This window comes from Plectrocnemia conspersa, unplaced genomic scaffold (genome assembly GCF_051122295.1).
Source record: "Plectrocnemia conspersa isolate PC_06_02 unplaced genomic scaffold, ASM5112229v1 ptg000008l, whole genome shotgun sequence".
Classification (NCBI taxonomy): domain Eukaryota; kingdom Metazoa; phylum Arthropoda; class Insecta; order Trichoptera; family Polycentropodidae; genus Plectrocnemia; species Plectrocnemia conspersa.
In genome coordinates, this window is record NW_028277172.1 from 12,196,090 (window position 1) to 12,214,168 (window position 18,079).

General features: G+C 29.9%; 1 protein-coding gene across 1 annotated transcript in view; it reads right to left on the reverse strand.

Annotated features, from left to right (window-relative positions):
• Positions 1 to 2,682: 2,682 nt before the first annotated feature.
• The window catches only part of LOC148233025 (neural cell adhesion molecule 1-like), a 602,564-nt gene continuing 587,167 nt past the window's right edge, over positions 2,683 to 18,079 (reverse strand). Inside the window, exons 16-17 of the mRNA XM_088190284.1 lie at positions 7,956 to 8,119; positions 2,683 to 2,906 (exon numbers count right to left, since the gene is read on the reverse strand). Coding sequence (XP_088046410.1) covers positions 2,778 to 2,906; positions 7,956 to 8,119 — 293 coding nt within the window. The 3' untranslated portion in view covers positions 2,683 to 2,777. The remainder of the gene's footprint in view (positions 2,907 to 7,955; positions 8,120 to 18,079) is intronic.

Sequence of the window (18,079 nt, forward strand, 5' to 3'; positions counted from 1 at the left end):
ATTGCTCTATTTACTCAGTGCTATTTAAGTATCACAATCCATTTATCGAAATATATTGAACTTATGAAGTAAGGTATATATCGTCAGCATGGTTTTATCTCATTTTCTTATTAATTATTGTAATGCAACTTTGGTTTAAGGCGCTGAGATAAAACGCGTTCCAAAACATTGTTTTACAATTATTTTCTTTCACTTTCAGAATCAGTGTGTCGCAATACAACAATTATTTTCATTTAAAATAAATTTAAAATGTTTAAAAAAGGCTTTTATATGGAAAAAATCATGTTTGAGTAAAAATGTGATACATGGAATCCGAATGTATAATAAAATAAATTAAAAAAGAATGGGCTAATTAGATACGTTGGGTAAAACTGAGCCGGCAATATACTTATATATTTATTGCGTTATTTTTATAGTTTTTTTCACATATGTATATGTATGATACATAAATACATATATATTTTAAAATACATGGTCATGAATATAGAGGTCTAGGTCAAATACTCGACTAGTAACTGCAACGCGCGTTGGTGGGAAATGTGGGTTATTATTATTGTGTTTATTTATACTCACTCATACTCCACTGAGAAAGTGCAGTATCAAAAATTAAATAAAAAATACAAAAAATGTTTGGCATACCTTGTATTCGAATTAAACGCAGTATTAATATTTAATATAAATATTAATATAAAGGTCAGTGAAAATTTTGATCATTGCTACTTTCACTTAATTTAACTATTAGGACTTTTGCATTTCACTAAAATTTAGAATGATGGATTTATTTCGGTCGTATTTGAATTGCAAATTAAATCAAGGTCATATGTCGCATGTTTTGAAGAACATGTCTATTATATACAAAATATGTTAACTGATATAAACTTGGTTTCGAGACTTTTTACTTTTAAAACTAAAGTGGGTCAATATTATTTTTATAATCAATTATAGACCATTAACACAAATTTAATTCGATCCAGTTACAGCTGGAAACTATCTTCTATCTTCTGATGAAATGTTTTACTATGTTTCATAAGCAGATACAAATTTAAGTGAGTGTTTTATAAGATATTTTGCTAAGCTCACTGTTTAATGATTTATTATTCTTGTTAAATGGTAGCATTTCCAGACAATAAGAAACTGTTTTATGGGGTAAAATTTATGCGAAAATCTAAGAAAGCTTTATAGAAACTAAGGCTTAAATGATATTTTGTTGATAAAAACACTCACTAAATTATTTCTGGTGGCAATATATTTAAAAACATAAGAGCGGGTGTTGAAAGTATTGTGTAAAATATATTATTAGGAATATTTTTTTAAAAATTCGCTAATTTGGCAAGATTTATTTGGCAAAAAGTATAGAAATAGTTTTTCATTTATATGAATTACACAAGCGGTGTAAACCAGAGATTATTAGAAGTGGAATTTGCTATTTATTCTCCAATACATTGGACGTTCAACTTGATTTGAACAAATATTTCGCATTCCTTTGCATCGGACAAAGCATAAAGCGATAATAATACAGGCGTGAAAATACTCGGGATGTCCACAATGAAAATACTTTTGAGTCCCCTAAGCAAATCTTTCGTCCAATAAATCCTCTACATATTTGTATATACATTGTTCTTTAAATAAATACCATTCACGCAATTAAGGAATGCGATTCAGAACGATAAGCAAAATTTTCAATTAGACCTTCGCTTAAATTCGAACATAGATATTTATGCATGAATAAGAGTATTAAGCCGAATTAAATAATATAACACAAATAATAAAATATAACATTAATCAACAACATATTCGAATGCATTACAATCTTATTCGTATATCTGACGTTCGATTTTTTTCACTAGATTTTTATAAAAATTTACATTATTTATATTTATATCTAATAATATTCATACAATATAATTTTTTATACATTTTAAATGTTTCATTTTTTATTACAAGACGTATAAACAATTTATGTATATTACTTCTATTATATAAATATTTATTATATATAATAATAATATCACTTTACAGTTCGATTAGATATTCTTTTTTGTTAAATAAAATAAAATGAACATATTGCACTTCGATTAAATTTCGTTGAAATTTAGGCGATATACGTTAATCATAAATATTATGTACATAAAAAATGAGCAGAAATAAAATAATTTTGATATTTTATGTGATGCCAAAAAATATGATGGTCTTGGAATTATATATGTATGTTAGGATTCCAAAATAAATTTATTTTTTGTAATATTGATTAAAAGAGGCATAAAACTTGTGATTTTTGGCTCACTTTTGATGTTTTAGATAAAGAGGATCATTTTAAATTGCGTAAAATTCAGTTTAGTTATGGAATATCTCGAATATCAAACGTGCGCAATTTTTAAATGCTGAACTTTTTTATGTATCTGTTTGTACAGTAAAAAAATACATCTTGAGGTTAAAATCTAACCACACATATTAGATAAAACAAATATTTAGGATAGGTTAGTTAAGTTCAAAAAAACAAGTTTTACGTCATTGAAAATTATCGTCTTTAATCTAAAGCCATAATCATAGCATGAGGATCATTCGGTTAGTTCATACTAAACAAATAAAATATATCTTTATACAATAAATAAATCATACATATTTAATAGGCCGAATACTTGCGCAAATACTGTCTCACACATTAAGCGCACACATTTAGTATTTATTGTTTTTTTTTGTAATATTATAGTCATAACTTATCTATTGTTTTTTTTCTACATTTTTTTAATATTGGTCTTATGTTTATTTGAGACGGTTTAAACACAACTCTCCGGTCCCGGGATTGTGTTGGTGATGATGTGGTCTCTCCGACGAGGAGGTCTCCCGAGGGTCGCAGCCCCTGACAGGCCGACAGTGCCCCCTGACAATGTGCTCTGGGGTGACATCTGAAAAGTGGATAAACGAATTTTTAATGACATAAGTTATAAAAAATTGTTGCGAATTTAAGTGTTTTTAAAAATTATATATAAAAAATAACCAAACGAGATTTTAAATATTTATAGAGATATTCTATAAATATAATATATAAAAAAATATCAACAATATTATTCCACACGAATTTAATATTATTGCATAAATAACATTTATTGATAAAAAAATAAAGAGTTTCTTATCAATAAGTTGTGTGTAATAAACTTAAATGAATTAACTACGGTTTTGTTACCGATAATTAAATAATATAGTTATTACCTGAAAACCAAAATGGAATTGTTGAGCGTTATCGTGATATGGTCCAACTTAATGGAAATATTTCATCTGATTCTAAAAATATCTTCATTTCGCTATCCTTGGAAACATTAAATTCTTAAAAATATGATAAATTATGCAGCAATAACTATAAACCAGATCAGTTGCCAGCTACTGCTAAATAATTCATAGATATGTCTTCAGTCCATTTGAGCAAAAAGTAAAAAAAAAACAGCCCTGTTGTTCAAATGATTTAGCTCGATTCTTTGTGCGAGTTATTTTTAAGATTGTAGACAGTTCTTAACATATGAAAGAGTATTTCACCACTTTAAGAGTCTCTTGAAGGATCAATCTGGGCCTTCTGCCCTTATCATTATTTATTATTTCTGTTAAATAATCCAGTTTATTTTTGTATGTCGATGCTTTGAAATTGTCTAAATGCGTTTGATTACTGCATCAAGTTCTGGAGATGGGCTTCGGTCAATGGTCTGCCATTTAGTGTTGAAAAGTGCCAGATTATGTAATTCATCAGAATATTCTTACGAGAAGCTGGTCCGGATTGTAACATGTAATTTTATTATTTAATGATTTTTTTCATTATTTTAATTTTGATATGCTATGTATTATTTTTGACCATCGTGATTCATTGGGGTGATTTATATAAATAAATGACCAACTATTTTTGGCGCAAATTCTCGGCGAACTTCAATGTATATCTAGCCTTCTCGTTTGCCGGATATTACAGTTCCCGATTATTTTCTATTTGGATATCTTAAGAAGAAGGGGGTTAAGTTAACAAATCTAGAACCACTGAGCAGCTAAAAGAGAATATTCGAGTTGAGATACAAGCATTACCACCAGTGTCATGGAAAATACACTTGAAAGAGCCCAATTTATAAAGCAGAAATAAGGGTCACTTACGCAATGTATTCCGTAGTTCAAGATAATATTATATTTTAGAAAAATAAATTACCCCTTTATGTTTAAAAAAATTGAATATTTTCAGTTTGCTTATATATTACAAAGAATTTTGACCGAGAAAAATTAAATTTTATAAATATGTATATCTTTATTTGAAACCTTTGCTATAAATACATAATAATGATAAAGTAATACATGATAAGACAGACATATTTTTAATCGCAATCGATTCATATTGCATTTTTGATTTATAAATCTTAATACAAATTGAAATGTTGCAAATTCTCATTATTACTATGCCTATTTAATTATTAATGTGTTTTTTATAAAACTTTATTTTATTTATATATGTTTATTTTTTATATTTTCCGTTTAATATTTAAAATATAATATATTTAAAATATAATAAGATTACAGCTTAAAGTGGGTTTATGGTTGTCCTCCACGCTATTATGCTAAGCTACGCAGTACAAGTTGCTGATGCTGAGATTTAAAAGGTTTATTTATACCTGAGCTCTTGTTCTCATGTTTATTAAAAGTTAGCCGCTTTGCATGGTTTAAGCCATTCATTGAAGTCCGGCTCACCCGAGGCGTTTTATTTATATATATTTATTAGGCTCTCAGTATAACTTACATATATGTACATTGACAAAATATCAGCATAGTGAATTGATCCTAATATGTTTCACACATGAGCGTATTCAGTGTCAACATCTCGCATCTATATACTGAAATCGATTTTACCAAAAGTTTTTTCTCTCTCTTTGCCACATTAATCAATTATTAAATTTATAATCTAGGTCAATGAGTATGCATTGACTTGTATATAATTCAAATTGCCACATTTATTAACCTGATTATCTACCTCGAACAGATTATGGAATAACCCGACGCGACACCCCCCCCCCCCCCCAACTTATTTAATTATTCGCAATGTGACCGTTGGTAATTAATTCTGCATTTGTAGCCGCCGGAGCGAGTGTACAGTGTGTGTTTAAGTGTGTGCTCGGTCCCTTATCGAGATCTTCAGATAATAGTCCTATTCATTGTCCCGAATATCACGTACGTGCCCGTTGTGCAAACCACCACCGCCGTTAAAGTTTCTTGCCGAGCCTTCGGGGATGTGGCGAATGGTGAATACGCCCGGAATGTATAAACCAGCTAATAGTTTGCCCGCCAATAATTGTCACCGTATAAATTGAAAGATCTGGTCCCCTCTAATGTGATGTTAATCGACCGGCATGATTAATTCCTCACGAACGGGCTCGATAACACGGGTCCGTGACTTACAACACAATTTGGTGGAAAGAGAGAGGCAGGAAGGGCAATACGGCGAAAGTAATCCAATTAGTTCTTTGTTTAAGTTGTTTGATCGATTTCGATCGATTGGAATTAAATAAAAAAGTTTTGATCTCCCCTTTTGATTTTAGCGCACATACGCGGTTCTGTTACTTTTGGCACGTCACTAGCGCATTCAAATGTCAAACGCGAAATGCAAATGGCGGTCATGCGATTGCATTTTTTAACGAGCAATATCAAGGCCATGGCGCGATAAGTTTTTAGTAAACAATGACGTATGAATTATTTTACCAAAAATTACGCATATCGCTGCATAGATAAAAGCAATTAAAAAGTATTATATAAATTTAAAATATTTTGTTTTGATAACGCATTATCACGCAGAGTTGTCATATTTAATAAATTGCCAAATAAAAATATGCGATATAGCCATATTTACCCATATATTGTTTCTTTAGTTTTACGAAATAGAGAAAATCTATAAAACTCCAAATGTTAAATTCAAAATCAGTTGATCCACCTAAGTATCCGAATATCGATTTTGAAATGCTGATCTTAGTGACAATATCATGTTGACTTACTATTTTGAAGATGTAAAATTTTCAAAGTTTGATTATCGAGTAATGTTCGCTAAAAAGTAGAGCCATATCGAAATATAATCAAGAGTTTACCTTTTCAGTTATTTGATTTGCAAATACGTTTTATGGTCTCATTTTTAATCGTTACGTCCACATTGACTTATGGCGGTTTTCGTTTGATTTTTTTTCTTATCTGATTCGCTTTGCTTGCGTAATAAAAACATTCGGAAAGTTTTATGCGCCCGAATCGCATAAGTTATATAGTATTTTCGGATGAACAAACAACTTTATCTCTTTCGTACGTGTAAAAGTGTGTACGCCGTTTTTGAGGTTATGCGATTTTCGGCGACAAAATGGCGTCCGAGCGCGAGATGACGTACGATTTAAGTTTCGACGTTATCATGGCGCCGCTTTCCCATATATACTTATGCCGCGCGTGTGTAGTTTTTGCTGACATTTGTTTCCGCTTTGCTCAGCAAACTGCTATCAAACGTGTTTGCCGGTAGTTTATTTTTAACGGCACATATACTGACGGTTTATGGCCGACATTTAAGATGTTTGACGTCTTTACCTGCAGAGAAAATTTTGCTTAGCAATCGGATGGAATACTAACGTATATTATAGATAATTTAAGGCGCATGAAAAGTATTAGATTTAAAGCGAACGATTATTTTGTTTGAAACTGATCTACGACTTCGGTCCTCTTAGTTGTAAGATGGCAGCGCCTCTCAATGAGCGTACCATTGAAAGCAGCAACTGCCAACAAAGATGATTGATAAAAATGCTGCCCGTGTCTATATCTGGGTGCAAAATTCTCTGAAAGATGTACAAGTATAAAAAATCACGCTCCAGTATCCTTATTAAATTTCGACAAAATGATTAAGACATTTCTCAAAAAGTGTATTACTGTATCATACAGCAATAGAACTGAAGAAATAGCATTTGGGGATGCGTATTCAAAGTCTCGTAAATATGAGTAATTTTTAATCTGATTTGTGACTTACTGAGATTTTGCGGTAAAAATATTGTTGTACAGTATAGTTAATGGTGAATATTATTGTACATTAATAAATTCATATCTATCTACGGCCTTATATATGATATTGTAATGCTGTATCCATTTACATCGCTATACATAGCACCATAACAGCATACATAACAGACCAGAAGAGAATTGCATATAGTTTACGTTAGGTCGTATGGCACCCACTTTCTAAGCTCAGTTTTTATTAACTCAAATTTAATAAATTTTATTTGATATTCAATATTTTTATGAACTCTATTTATACTATATTTATTTATTAAAACTATGACCATCGTGACCTGACAGGTTAACCTAATGCGCGTCAACGACCTTGAAAATTAAATTGTGTGACATTTCTTTACACTAAAAAGCAATTGGTTATAGCAAGCCCGCTTCCATAAATAATTGAGATCCTCCTGCAGGTCAAGGGAATCCGAAATCGACTGCACTTTCTTAAAAAAATTCAAGTCATCTGCATATAATAAATAAAATAATGATGCATATATAACCAATCATACTTCTATTATCTAACTCGATCACAAATTATGATAGAAATACCAAATACAAAGATACTTGAGTATATTGTTTAAGCAAAAGTATTTTATTATTGATTATTCCAATAAATGCAATTTAATAATAATACAATCCAACTGCAAAAAATAACATTGTCATGAGTTTGAAGTAAATGATTTAATATTTACTATAATATATTATCAAAGCTTCGTAGGATATACTACTTATTTGAAATGGTTGCTGTGCTGTTTATAATAAGTGCTACTCAGATATAACGTGATTAAATTTAGTTTCGGTGTCTTTGAGCTACCTTATGTGAAATATTAAATATGCACACATTTCTAACTCTATTTACAAAATGATAAAATTATAATTTATATTAATATGTCGACATCTATCAAAATAATACTTACGAAGGGATTGGGAAGATCAGGCCTGTGCCTCGTATTGTCTAGAAGCGCTAGATCTCTCGCTGAGAAAAGGGCCTCGGGCCTGGTGACCGGCTGGCCCCCGAGTGCTGGAGAACTTGTTCTAACAACTCCTGAGTTTTCGTTGCAATCTGAAGAAATTTCTAACTCTGAAAATGACCATAAATCAAGCATAAGTTTTGCGATAATATTAAATTTTAATATAACTGATCACGACACAAATGCAAGAACATAAAGCATAGGTTGAAAACTAAGAAATGACATTCAAGAAGTTCTCCGCTGTAAATATAAAAGGTATTTATTTTGTAGATCAAATGCATTTATTCTGAAAATAGCGACTCGTTATCCTTGTTATTTCTTAAAGCATATTCATGTGTGCAAATTTGGCAATCACGAAGAATGATATTTTTAGCTAAATTTACTTTTTGAGAGATTTGTCGTGTGATGCTTTTATAACGTTTGTAGGTATGAAGATTTTCATTTAAAGAATCGTACTACGATTTTCACAGTTTACGAAAATCAGGACGGTGAACGCATAAGTTATATTTAGCCAACGAGGAAGAGATGAATCCGTTCTATATATATAAACTGTTAGCATCGTAACGCTCCATGAACTTTGTATCTGAAAAATACATGCCAAATATAAATAAAACACATATTATTTAATACCTAAATATTAGATATTTATTCAGTGCATACATATATTTTTAATGAAGTTCCAAATTGGGGTTGGAAAACTTGGTCACTGAAATTTAAATGATCTTGAAAATCCGAACATAAGTTATTGATTAACGCCAGTAATGGTACATTTGTATTCGTTTAATGTACATACCTCGACAAAAAAATATTTACACATCTGTCGAATCACTGTGTAGTATTTATGTATTTAGATAAATATACAAACATCGCACGATGTGTAAATTATGTCGCCATCAAAGTTGCGAGCAAATCTCAGACCAGCGAACCGGAAATCGGAAGCATTCGACATTTAATACGTAATTGGAAAGTAAGCTGCGATAAATGGAAATTGTATTTCCTTAATCCGCTCCCTAATCCTCCAGAACTTTGGACGGGGAATTAAATTTTATTAAATTAATTCGCAAATTATTCTTCGTGAGAGTTTCTCGTGCAATATCTACATATGTACACACATACACACAAATATATATTTTAACATGAGCGCATCAGAAAACGAGGAGCATGAAGGTCGTTGAAAATTTATGCCGGCTCTGAATACAATCGTTTTTGTAGCGAAACAAGTGTTGTATAATCGATATTTGAAAGCTAAATAAATAGTAGCATAATGTAATCTATCTGAAACTATATTTTGAAATAGGAATGAACACCTTCATACGCAATAAATAAAAACCTAAGCTGTTATTTTCAATGCAAAACATGTTTAATATTTTTTTAGATAAGAGATCAGAGGTTGGTTGATTTTTATACTGCGATCATAGATTTTTCATTTATTTTTGTACTACTAAAATTTGTAGTTCAATTTATCATGACCCGCAATAATCAGCAATATAAATTAGTAATGATTCAACAAATTTTGAAAGGGCGACATTATCTTTGAAATCATACGTCTCCATTTGTTGTTATTTAGAAACAATAATAATTAAGATACATTGTTCAAGTTAATCCACAAATAGACCTAGGGTTATCAGCTGCAAAATGCATAATTAACATAACTTGATTCCATTGAAATAGTAATAAAATAAAACCAAATGGATACGGTGCGAATAAACAAGATACAACTTGGAAATCTAGAGATCTTAATTCAAAACTTATTATTTCAGAAAGAGCCTCGTCCATATTTCATTGCCTTTTTATTTACAGATTATGACTGTGTTTTTTTACATTTAGATTTATTTAATTTAAATAAAATATGTTAATTAAAATAATCAAGAGTGAGGCTGAAAAGTCCTTTGACGGGGTTACAGATTCTAAAAATAACAATGATTGATTTATCAAAGGACCATATTTTGGTTAAAATTTGTTTTATAAAATATACCTGCTCTTTATACATTGATAATAAAATTATTACTTTCCGTGATATAATTTAAGCTTTATAAAAAGCATTTAGTGTATATAGCTTGTAAAGTCATTTGTGAATTAATATGACTTTATACACTAATTTTATTTTGTTATATAAGTGGCAATACATTTTAAAAAGTATATATTTTTATATTATGTATATAAAAAGCTTTAGTCTCAGATTTTTAAAAGGTTATAATACTAGCATTAGTCGTTTTTATAGAACTTTGCTTGAAAAAAAAATATTGTACTTTTTAATAAAACGAAATAATTTAAATAATGCTAAAAAAAGTGTGTTAAATAAATATATTTTTTTATTTAATAAAATATTTACAAGATAATGCTGTCATCAGCTGGGTTAGAACAGCTAATGCGTGGCAAATAAATTTATTATATAATGTATGGCTTTGTTGAGCTATAAAATAATTAGTGTCAAATCAAGAACTGTGTTCAAAAAAGGTTGATATTACATGTTCCGTGGAATACCATTATCAACGCGACTGGTAGGTACTATCTGAGCCGTCGGCTAAGTGTTATTATAATAATATATTTTGTTAAATATAAAATTAGTTAATTAGTGTAAAAAGAGAGTCGAAAAATATCTTCTACAAATTTGGGTAATATTATTTTTATATTTTACAAATATAATGAATTATACTACAGTTTACGTTGATTAATACGGATTACGTATATGCAGAAGTGACTTACTTAAATGTTTTAAGGATTTGAGGTCGAAGAGGTATGAATTTGTAGCCAAAATAGACTATGGAAAAGCAGGTAAGTTTATTTTTATAAGCATATATTAAAAACTACACATTATATGTGTATGTACCATAAATGTAGCTGCCTTTATCGAGTGGTGGAGTCGAACTGTATGATAACCACAGAACAAAGAATATAATAATAGCTAACCAAAGTGTGCATAAACATTTTTAAGCCCTTTGCTATGCTAACGTTAAAAATATAGCATTAAATTTTAGTGCAATCCCTTTTTATTGTATGTAAAATTATTTACTAAATGTATTTAAAATAGTTAGGCTTTACTATGCTTTTGGCTTATACTAAGCACGTGTAAAATAAATTACATAATAAATTAATATATAAAAAAACATCCAAAATATCTCAAATAGGCGATAATATATAATAATATATAACTATCTTATTTATCGTTATTAAAATTCTTATGAATTATTAAATCCTACACCCTAAGTTGTAAGAAGATAAACAATAATATTTACTAAATTGTTATTTGAGTAAAAAAACATGTTTTTCAAGTAATTATGAACTTTATAAAGATACTAGAAAATTAGCATTATTTTTTTATAATCTTTACAATTTTTAATTTTAATGCCTGATAATAATATTGTCTTTCAATACTTAGAAGACAATACAATTATAAATACATATGAAAATAAAGTAGAAAAATACGTAGGTATTAAATTTTTAATCATTGATATTTAGTATTGATTATAAAGCTTCCGCATCTGGTAATTGAAATTGTGTTTTTTATATAATAATATTGCCTGATAATATGTGGCATTATTATGAAATGCAATATTTGTAACATCCTTCAAAATCCCTAGATTCAGCATTTAGCGATTACTATTTATTTCGATCCCTGCATCTTAATTGGTAAATCGTAATTTTGTGAAAGAAGGCAAAACATCCCTGTGATTATTAAATGTAATAGGTAGAATAAGGATATCTAAGCAGTGAAACAATGTTTTAAAAGCAACAATTTTTAAATAAAAATAATATTAATAAAAGGTAAAGGCTGCAGATTTTTATAGGGATTCTCAAATTAACTATTATGTTAATGAGGATTATAGCAAATAATAAAAGTTATACTAATTAAATAGTAATTTTCACTATATAAATAATAAAGTTTTAAGGAATAAGAGTAAGTATTTAATTAAAAGAAAAATACGTAAGACAAGTCTTATGTTTTATCATTGCTTTTGCTTCTAAGATTGCTATTAACAGAAAAAGGGTTATTATAAACACTAAAAACAATCGGACTTACAACGTTGATTATTCGTAGCAGGTAACATTTTTCTGAAAATTTGTGTTGCTAAAGCTAAATAATAGTGAGTTGAAAATATTTATTTTAATTTTTAAGAATTTTTGACATATATATACTTGCCGGATACTTTTGGACCTACTCGTATATCAAAAATATTTCTGTTAACAAAAGCCTTCATTGTCTCCTTTATTTTAAAGCAAATTTGCTACTTTCCAAGTCCGCGTTGATATGCAAACGTTTAATTATAAATCATACTGCCCCATTATTTTCCGCCGGAACAAGGTTATAAAAGGCTATAAAGTTGTTTAAACTTTCTCGAGGAGAGAATAAATTCGACTAGCATCCACCCTCTAGCTTCCAGGGGGTTTTCACCGTTCTTGCATTTCTTTCAGCGAGAGTACCCAGATAGAGGCAGAGGTGGCGTTAACTCCCACTTGCCACGCGATTCTAGAAATTCTAGAGAAACGGCACTAGGCACGAAAGTGCCACTCGAAATCGGCGAAAATTGACAGACTTTCAACTTTGTCAAGAATGACCTGACGTACGACTGATGGAGCAGTTTGTGTTGCGTGTTCAAACTTCGAGGGTTGTCAGAGAATAACAGCCGAAAGTCAAACATAAACTCTTGCGTTTAAAATAACATGGGTATTCGATATCGAAAATAAATTTGCTCAATAAATGTCGAGGAGGGCATATCAAAGTCGAGGAGATTATTGTTTTTTATGTGGATCGAATATCGTACGACTAGGACTAAATTAATTTTGACCTGTCCATGTGCCATATGATAGGGTTGGGGATTAAAACTATAATGCGGTATTACGAACCTTCGTGAAGTTCTAATTTCATAATTAAATTTTCGCCTTTATCATAATACCCTTTGAGCGAAACCCACAGTGGCGAAGCATATTTTTTTCGTTTTAATTAACATAGGATGGCACGGAAGTCATTGCTCTATTGAAGGATGTTACAATTTTTTTCAAAACGGAATTGTAATTATTTTCTTACAGCTGTGAAGAGGAGAAAATATTTTTTCATGAAAAAGTTAATACAAAATGCTAAGAATCACACAAAATATTTTTAGCAAAATTGTAAGCTCTGATAAAATTGTTGATTTTGCTAAGTATTTTAATTTAGTAGTCGGTAGTTTTATTAAATGGTCAATTAATAAAGGGTCTGTTTTCTATAATAAATGTTTTAAATTAAATCATGAGTTATATTTTGACTTAATGTTAGTATTCGTAAACAAAGTTGCTAAATATATAATGAAATAGCTCCGTAAAACTCTACATATAATTTATTTTTGTACAAATCTACTAATAGTTCTTCGAATAAAAATAAAATTGTGCATATATTATACTGAAAAATAATTATATTGAATATTACTCTATGAGCTAATAACTGCAGTATCAGCTTAACTGAATGTATAGGAAAAAGTAACTGACATATATTAACAAAACTACTGACCTTTTATTATTATAAACAGTTAATATCTTAAAATTAAAATTAGTTTGATCTTTGACATTTTATACAATGTATAATATATTTATATATTCTTTGTCATAACTTGTAACTGCGTAGTATTTGATTATTCTGTTGACTCGTCTAATTGAAATGTAAACCGGTTTTTTGTGCAAGTTAAAATCATTTTAATTTACTATACAATTGTATTTTGGTTAATTGTAAAACTTTATTGCTGAAATTAAACCATGTTACTATATTTTGCGTAACATCAAGCTACTATATTTTGCATAGCAACAAATGCATATATTTCGGATATTTTGTGATTTTGCAGCCAAATAGACGCCGGAATAGCTAAGATGAACATTTGTAAATTACGACATATTTAATATAAGAAAATATAGATGGAGTTGAAATGGAAAGTTTTTGATGGCGTGTCAAGTTGTATTATTGTCGACTGTGATTTATATGGAGCAGCTGTGATTCGTTCTTGTGATGCTTTATGGACGATCCGCTGATGCTCTAGTGTCAATTCAGTCTCCTGGTTCGTCTCTGCTGCTCTAGTGAATCGCATAAAATGATGTTTGCGAGCCTTGAACCCAAATACAAAATAAGTTTACGTTTTAAAATAGAAACGTTTCAGGCCAATCGCCAGAACAGTAGTATTTTACGTATAATGGAATATTGTCTAGCGCGTATCTTTTCCAAACAAAGAGTAGTTTTGTGGCGGTACTTGAGTTATTAACCTCTCGGGACGGACGTGCTATTAGCTGATTCGTGCAATATTTAGAGTTAATAACGTATTTGTTTAATTTCGAAATTATTGTGAAAATACTGTTTCTAACCTTACTTTTGATACTTGTCTTCGTTTTGTCGAAATAGTCGTTTGAATAACTTCTACATTATAACAGATCAGATTGTTCAGATAGTTAAAATCCCCACATATAGACTCAGTTATATAAGGAAACTAAGAATATTATTTATAATTCAGTTGTGCGTTTATAAGTATTGCAAAATAGAGCAAAAAACGATTTTATATTTATAATCATGATTATTATTGTAAAAGTGTATGTAAAATTGCAATTGAGATTATGTATGTTTAATTTATTTAAGAAATATTTAATTTTGAATGATACTAAAAATAAAGCAATAGCCAATTGCCAAAAACATATTTATTATAACTCTTTATTATAATGCCTAGAACTTTTTAACACTTATTTACTATAATTTAAAAAATCTAACTAAGATTATTTTTTATAATATACATATTATCTATAGATAATCATAAAAATTCACAGAATGTTCCAAGAGCAAATGACATCTAAAAATTATGTTTTATTTAGACATCTATTGTTGATATTAAGTTTTACGATTTTTTTGCTGTTTTCTGAAATTGATTAATTAAGACGTAATTGACTCTCCACATCATTTAAATAGTTTTGATGTTCATCAAAAATATTTACACTGTTTTTCAGGGTTTAACTTTCTTTGGTGAGAAAATTTTTTTAAATTTATTATCAAGCAATTGAAATTTTGAGTAGGGACTTGTGCGGAAATAACTAGTTAGTATAATTTATGGAATTGCATCCTGTTTATGTATACAGATTCTAGACCAGCACTATGTATGTATAAAATATATTCGTACTGATATAGGTATTTATTAAGCAACCGTTCGACCATTAGGTACATTATGCATATTAAACATTTTGTTTCAAGAGTAGCCACCAAACATTAATAATACACATGACATCCGTACAATCTTTTGTGTGGACAGATTTATCATGAATCGGGGCTAATATTCTCGCTCGATCAATGGAGTCCACCAGAGTGAATACTACAATTCTGTTTACTGTCGTATGACAAATTGGTCAGTCACATCCGCAAATTGCACAGCATTAGCTAAGCCTTTGTGTGAAAGATTGCGTCTGCTATATTCTTAGCGGATTATTTATGTTATCTTGGTGTGCTGTGGCATATGGAACGTGTTATTAACAACGCAATTAAGTAAGAAAGCTAACAAAATAAAAACTAAATTTTATATAATTTTATTTTATTTTAAAATATTATGAATTAATTTTAATTTTTTTTATTTTTCAGAAGAGTATAAAACAAACTAAATTAATTATATTATATGCAGGGCAATCCTAAAAATTGACAATTTCCACAATGTAAATCAGCTCCTGATTTTTTGCTGAGTGAAGCAATGATGGATGGTCGCTTTTTCCGGACTGAACAACAATATTTTAAGCACAAAGTTATTTGTTTTACATCAAAATATATTTGCACTTTGTTGATCCAATTGACTTATTAAAATAAGTCAACACTACAATTTAATTTATAATTCTGTTATATTTATTAAAATACCGATATAGATGATTAAAATGATATAAATCCGTTAAACCTATATTTATTACTGTAAATGCATGATAGATAAGGTGTATGTCTGTGTATGATAAGCACCTGTATGTTAGCGATAGTTAAAATGGCATATTTCATCCGCAATCGCGATTTGCAATGGGGAGAAGCGTTCTAATTGTGTTTAACGCCTCGCTAATTACCACGTCGTTTACGAAGGCTTCGCACGAGAAAGAAAACTAAATAAAAAATGAGTATAAGTCGGGACTTCCAGGAGCAATAAAATTTAATATGCAGGCTGAAGAGAAAGCGGTCGAATGCTAAATATAAAATAAAATGCAAATTATTTACGTAAAAATCCCGCAATAAAAAATCATGCTATGCATGAATAGATTTATTGGGAGGAATGATTTCGAAAGATGCTTTGTTGCGATTATTATTTGTATTTAATATTAGGACTTAAATGTAAATTGCTTATATTTAGTATTATAAATTCCACTTTCTCCCTATATTCTGAAACATACAATAGCGTACAAAAAACACGCATCATTTCTCGAAATTATAGAATTAAAAATATTTATTCGTAACACTTTGGCTAATGAAACTTTTACAAAAGATCTCGAAATCACGTTTGAAAACAAGTGGAGGTTCTCTCTACACGTAAACAACGTCTGCGATAAATCTTCCAAGATACTCAACTTTGTTATGCAGAACGTATTTCAGTCAATTATGCACTTTCTCTATGAAACTTTAGTTCGCAACATTATTTAATCGAGATCTATATTTTGAATTTTTTGAATAACCAAATACTGTCTCTTAATCGAAACAGTGTAGGAATGGATCTTGAGTTATCGTTATAAGAAGATATTTGGTTATTATCCCTTCTTGCTAAACATTTTATCAAACTATTGAAGATCAGACTATTCTCGAGGAATTCCAGTTCTGGGTTACGGACCGTTTTGAAAATTACGATCGCGTCCTCTTTTGATGTCCGTTTAAGCCAGGACGTCCGCACTAGCCGACTCGCCTATGGCTGCCGCGACAGCCATAGGCGATTTAATGTCAGCTACGAGGAGTTGGTCCAATTTGTATCACTTCTTTCTTACTATGTAGCATATTATTTTTTATCTCATTTGTATTATATTTTTTGTGTAACGTAATAATACTATGTATTGTTTTTTGACCATGGTGATGCACTGGGGTAGCAAAAGGCTGATGCAGATTAGAAAATGTAACAATTAAAATGTTGTATCTACAGGGTAATAGGAATTTTATGATTTTAATTTGCGGTGTTTAATTGCATGTTTATTTATACAAATACTTTAAGTTATAATAATTTTCTAGGCAATAAGAGCAGCTTAATTATTAAGAGTTAATACTATAAATTTTCGTCGAATAAGCTGCTCTCGTAACCTAAATAACACTATCTGATTTTAATAAATAAACCTTGACACAATATAGTGATTTTCGTAATGACCTTAAATATATAAATTTTATACATTGACAGAAAATAAATGTAATACTTGAACGAATGTCTATGGAATTTCATTCAGCTGTATTCAATTAATTATATGGTTTTTAACGTACAATACAACTATAAAAGTCCCATAGATCATCGTCTCAACTGGTTATGCTCGTAGTATTTTTTTTTGATTTCTAGCCAACACCAAGTTATTAAGCCGGCAACCATCGAAAGTCCGTGTGAGACTCTCATCTTGGCACACACTTGTAAATACGTCGGTATCTCGGATGTGGGATGGGATTATAGGTGTCGTGGTGGAAATAGCCAAATCGCGCGTTCCCAAATGTCTCGACTTGTCCAAATACGCAGATGTGTATGCAAAACGCTTCCAAAGCATGACAAAGCATACTAATGCGGCACCAGACCAAAACTGTAAACCGACTCATCAAATGGACAATGTATGAAAAAAAATCAAATACATACTGACAAACATATTTGAGGAGCCTGAAGTGTCTGTGACCGTCAAAGTTCAGATGCAGCTATTTGAACAAAAATAACTGAAATGTGATACCCGAGGGGGTTCACTATATATAGACCGTGTGTGATCAGTTTCTCGTTTGCTTGGAGCTGCACACGTGTGAATGCTTTTTTGTTATTCAAAATATTATTTATATAGCTATATATAAAATAATCTCTAACGCAATATTTTGCTTGGACTTTCGATTATCGCACAAGTTAGAAAATTTCCTGTTCTAAAATCGGAAATGAGTCGCA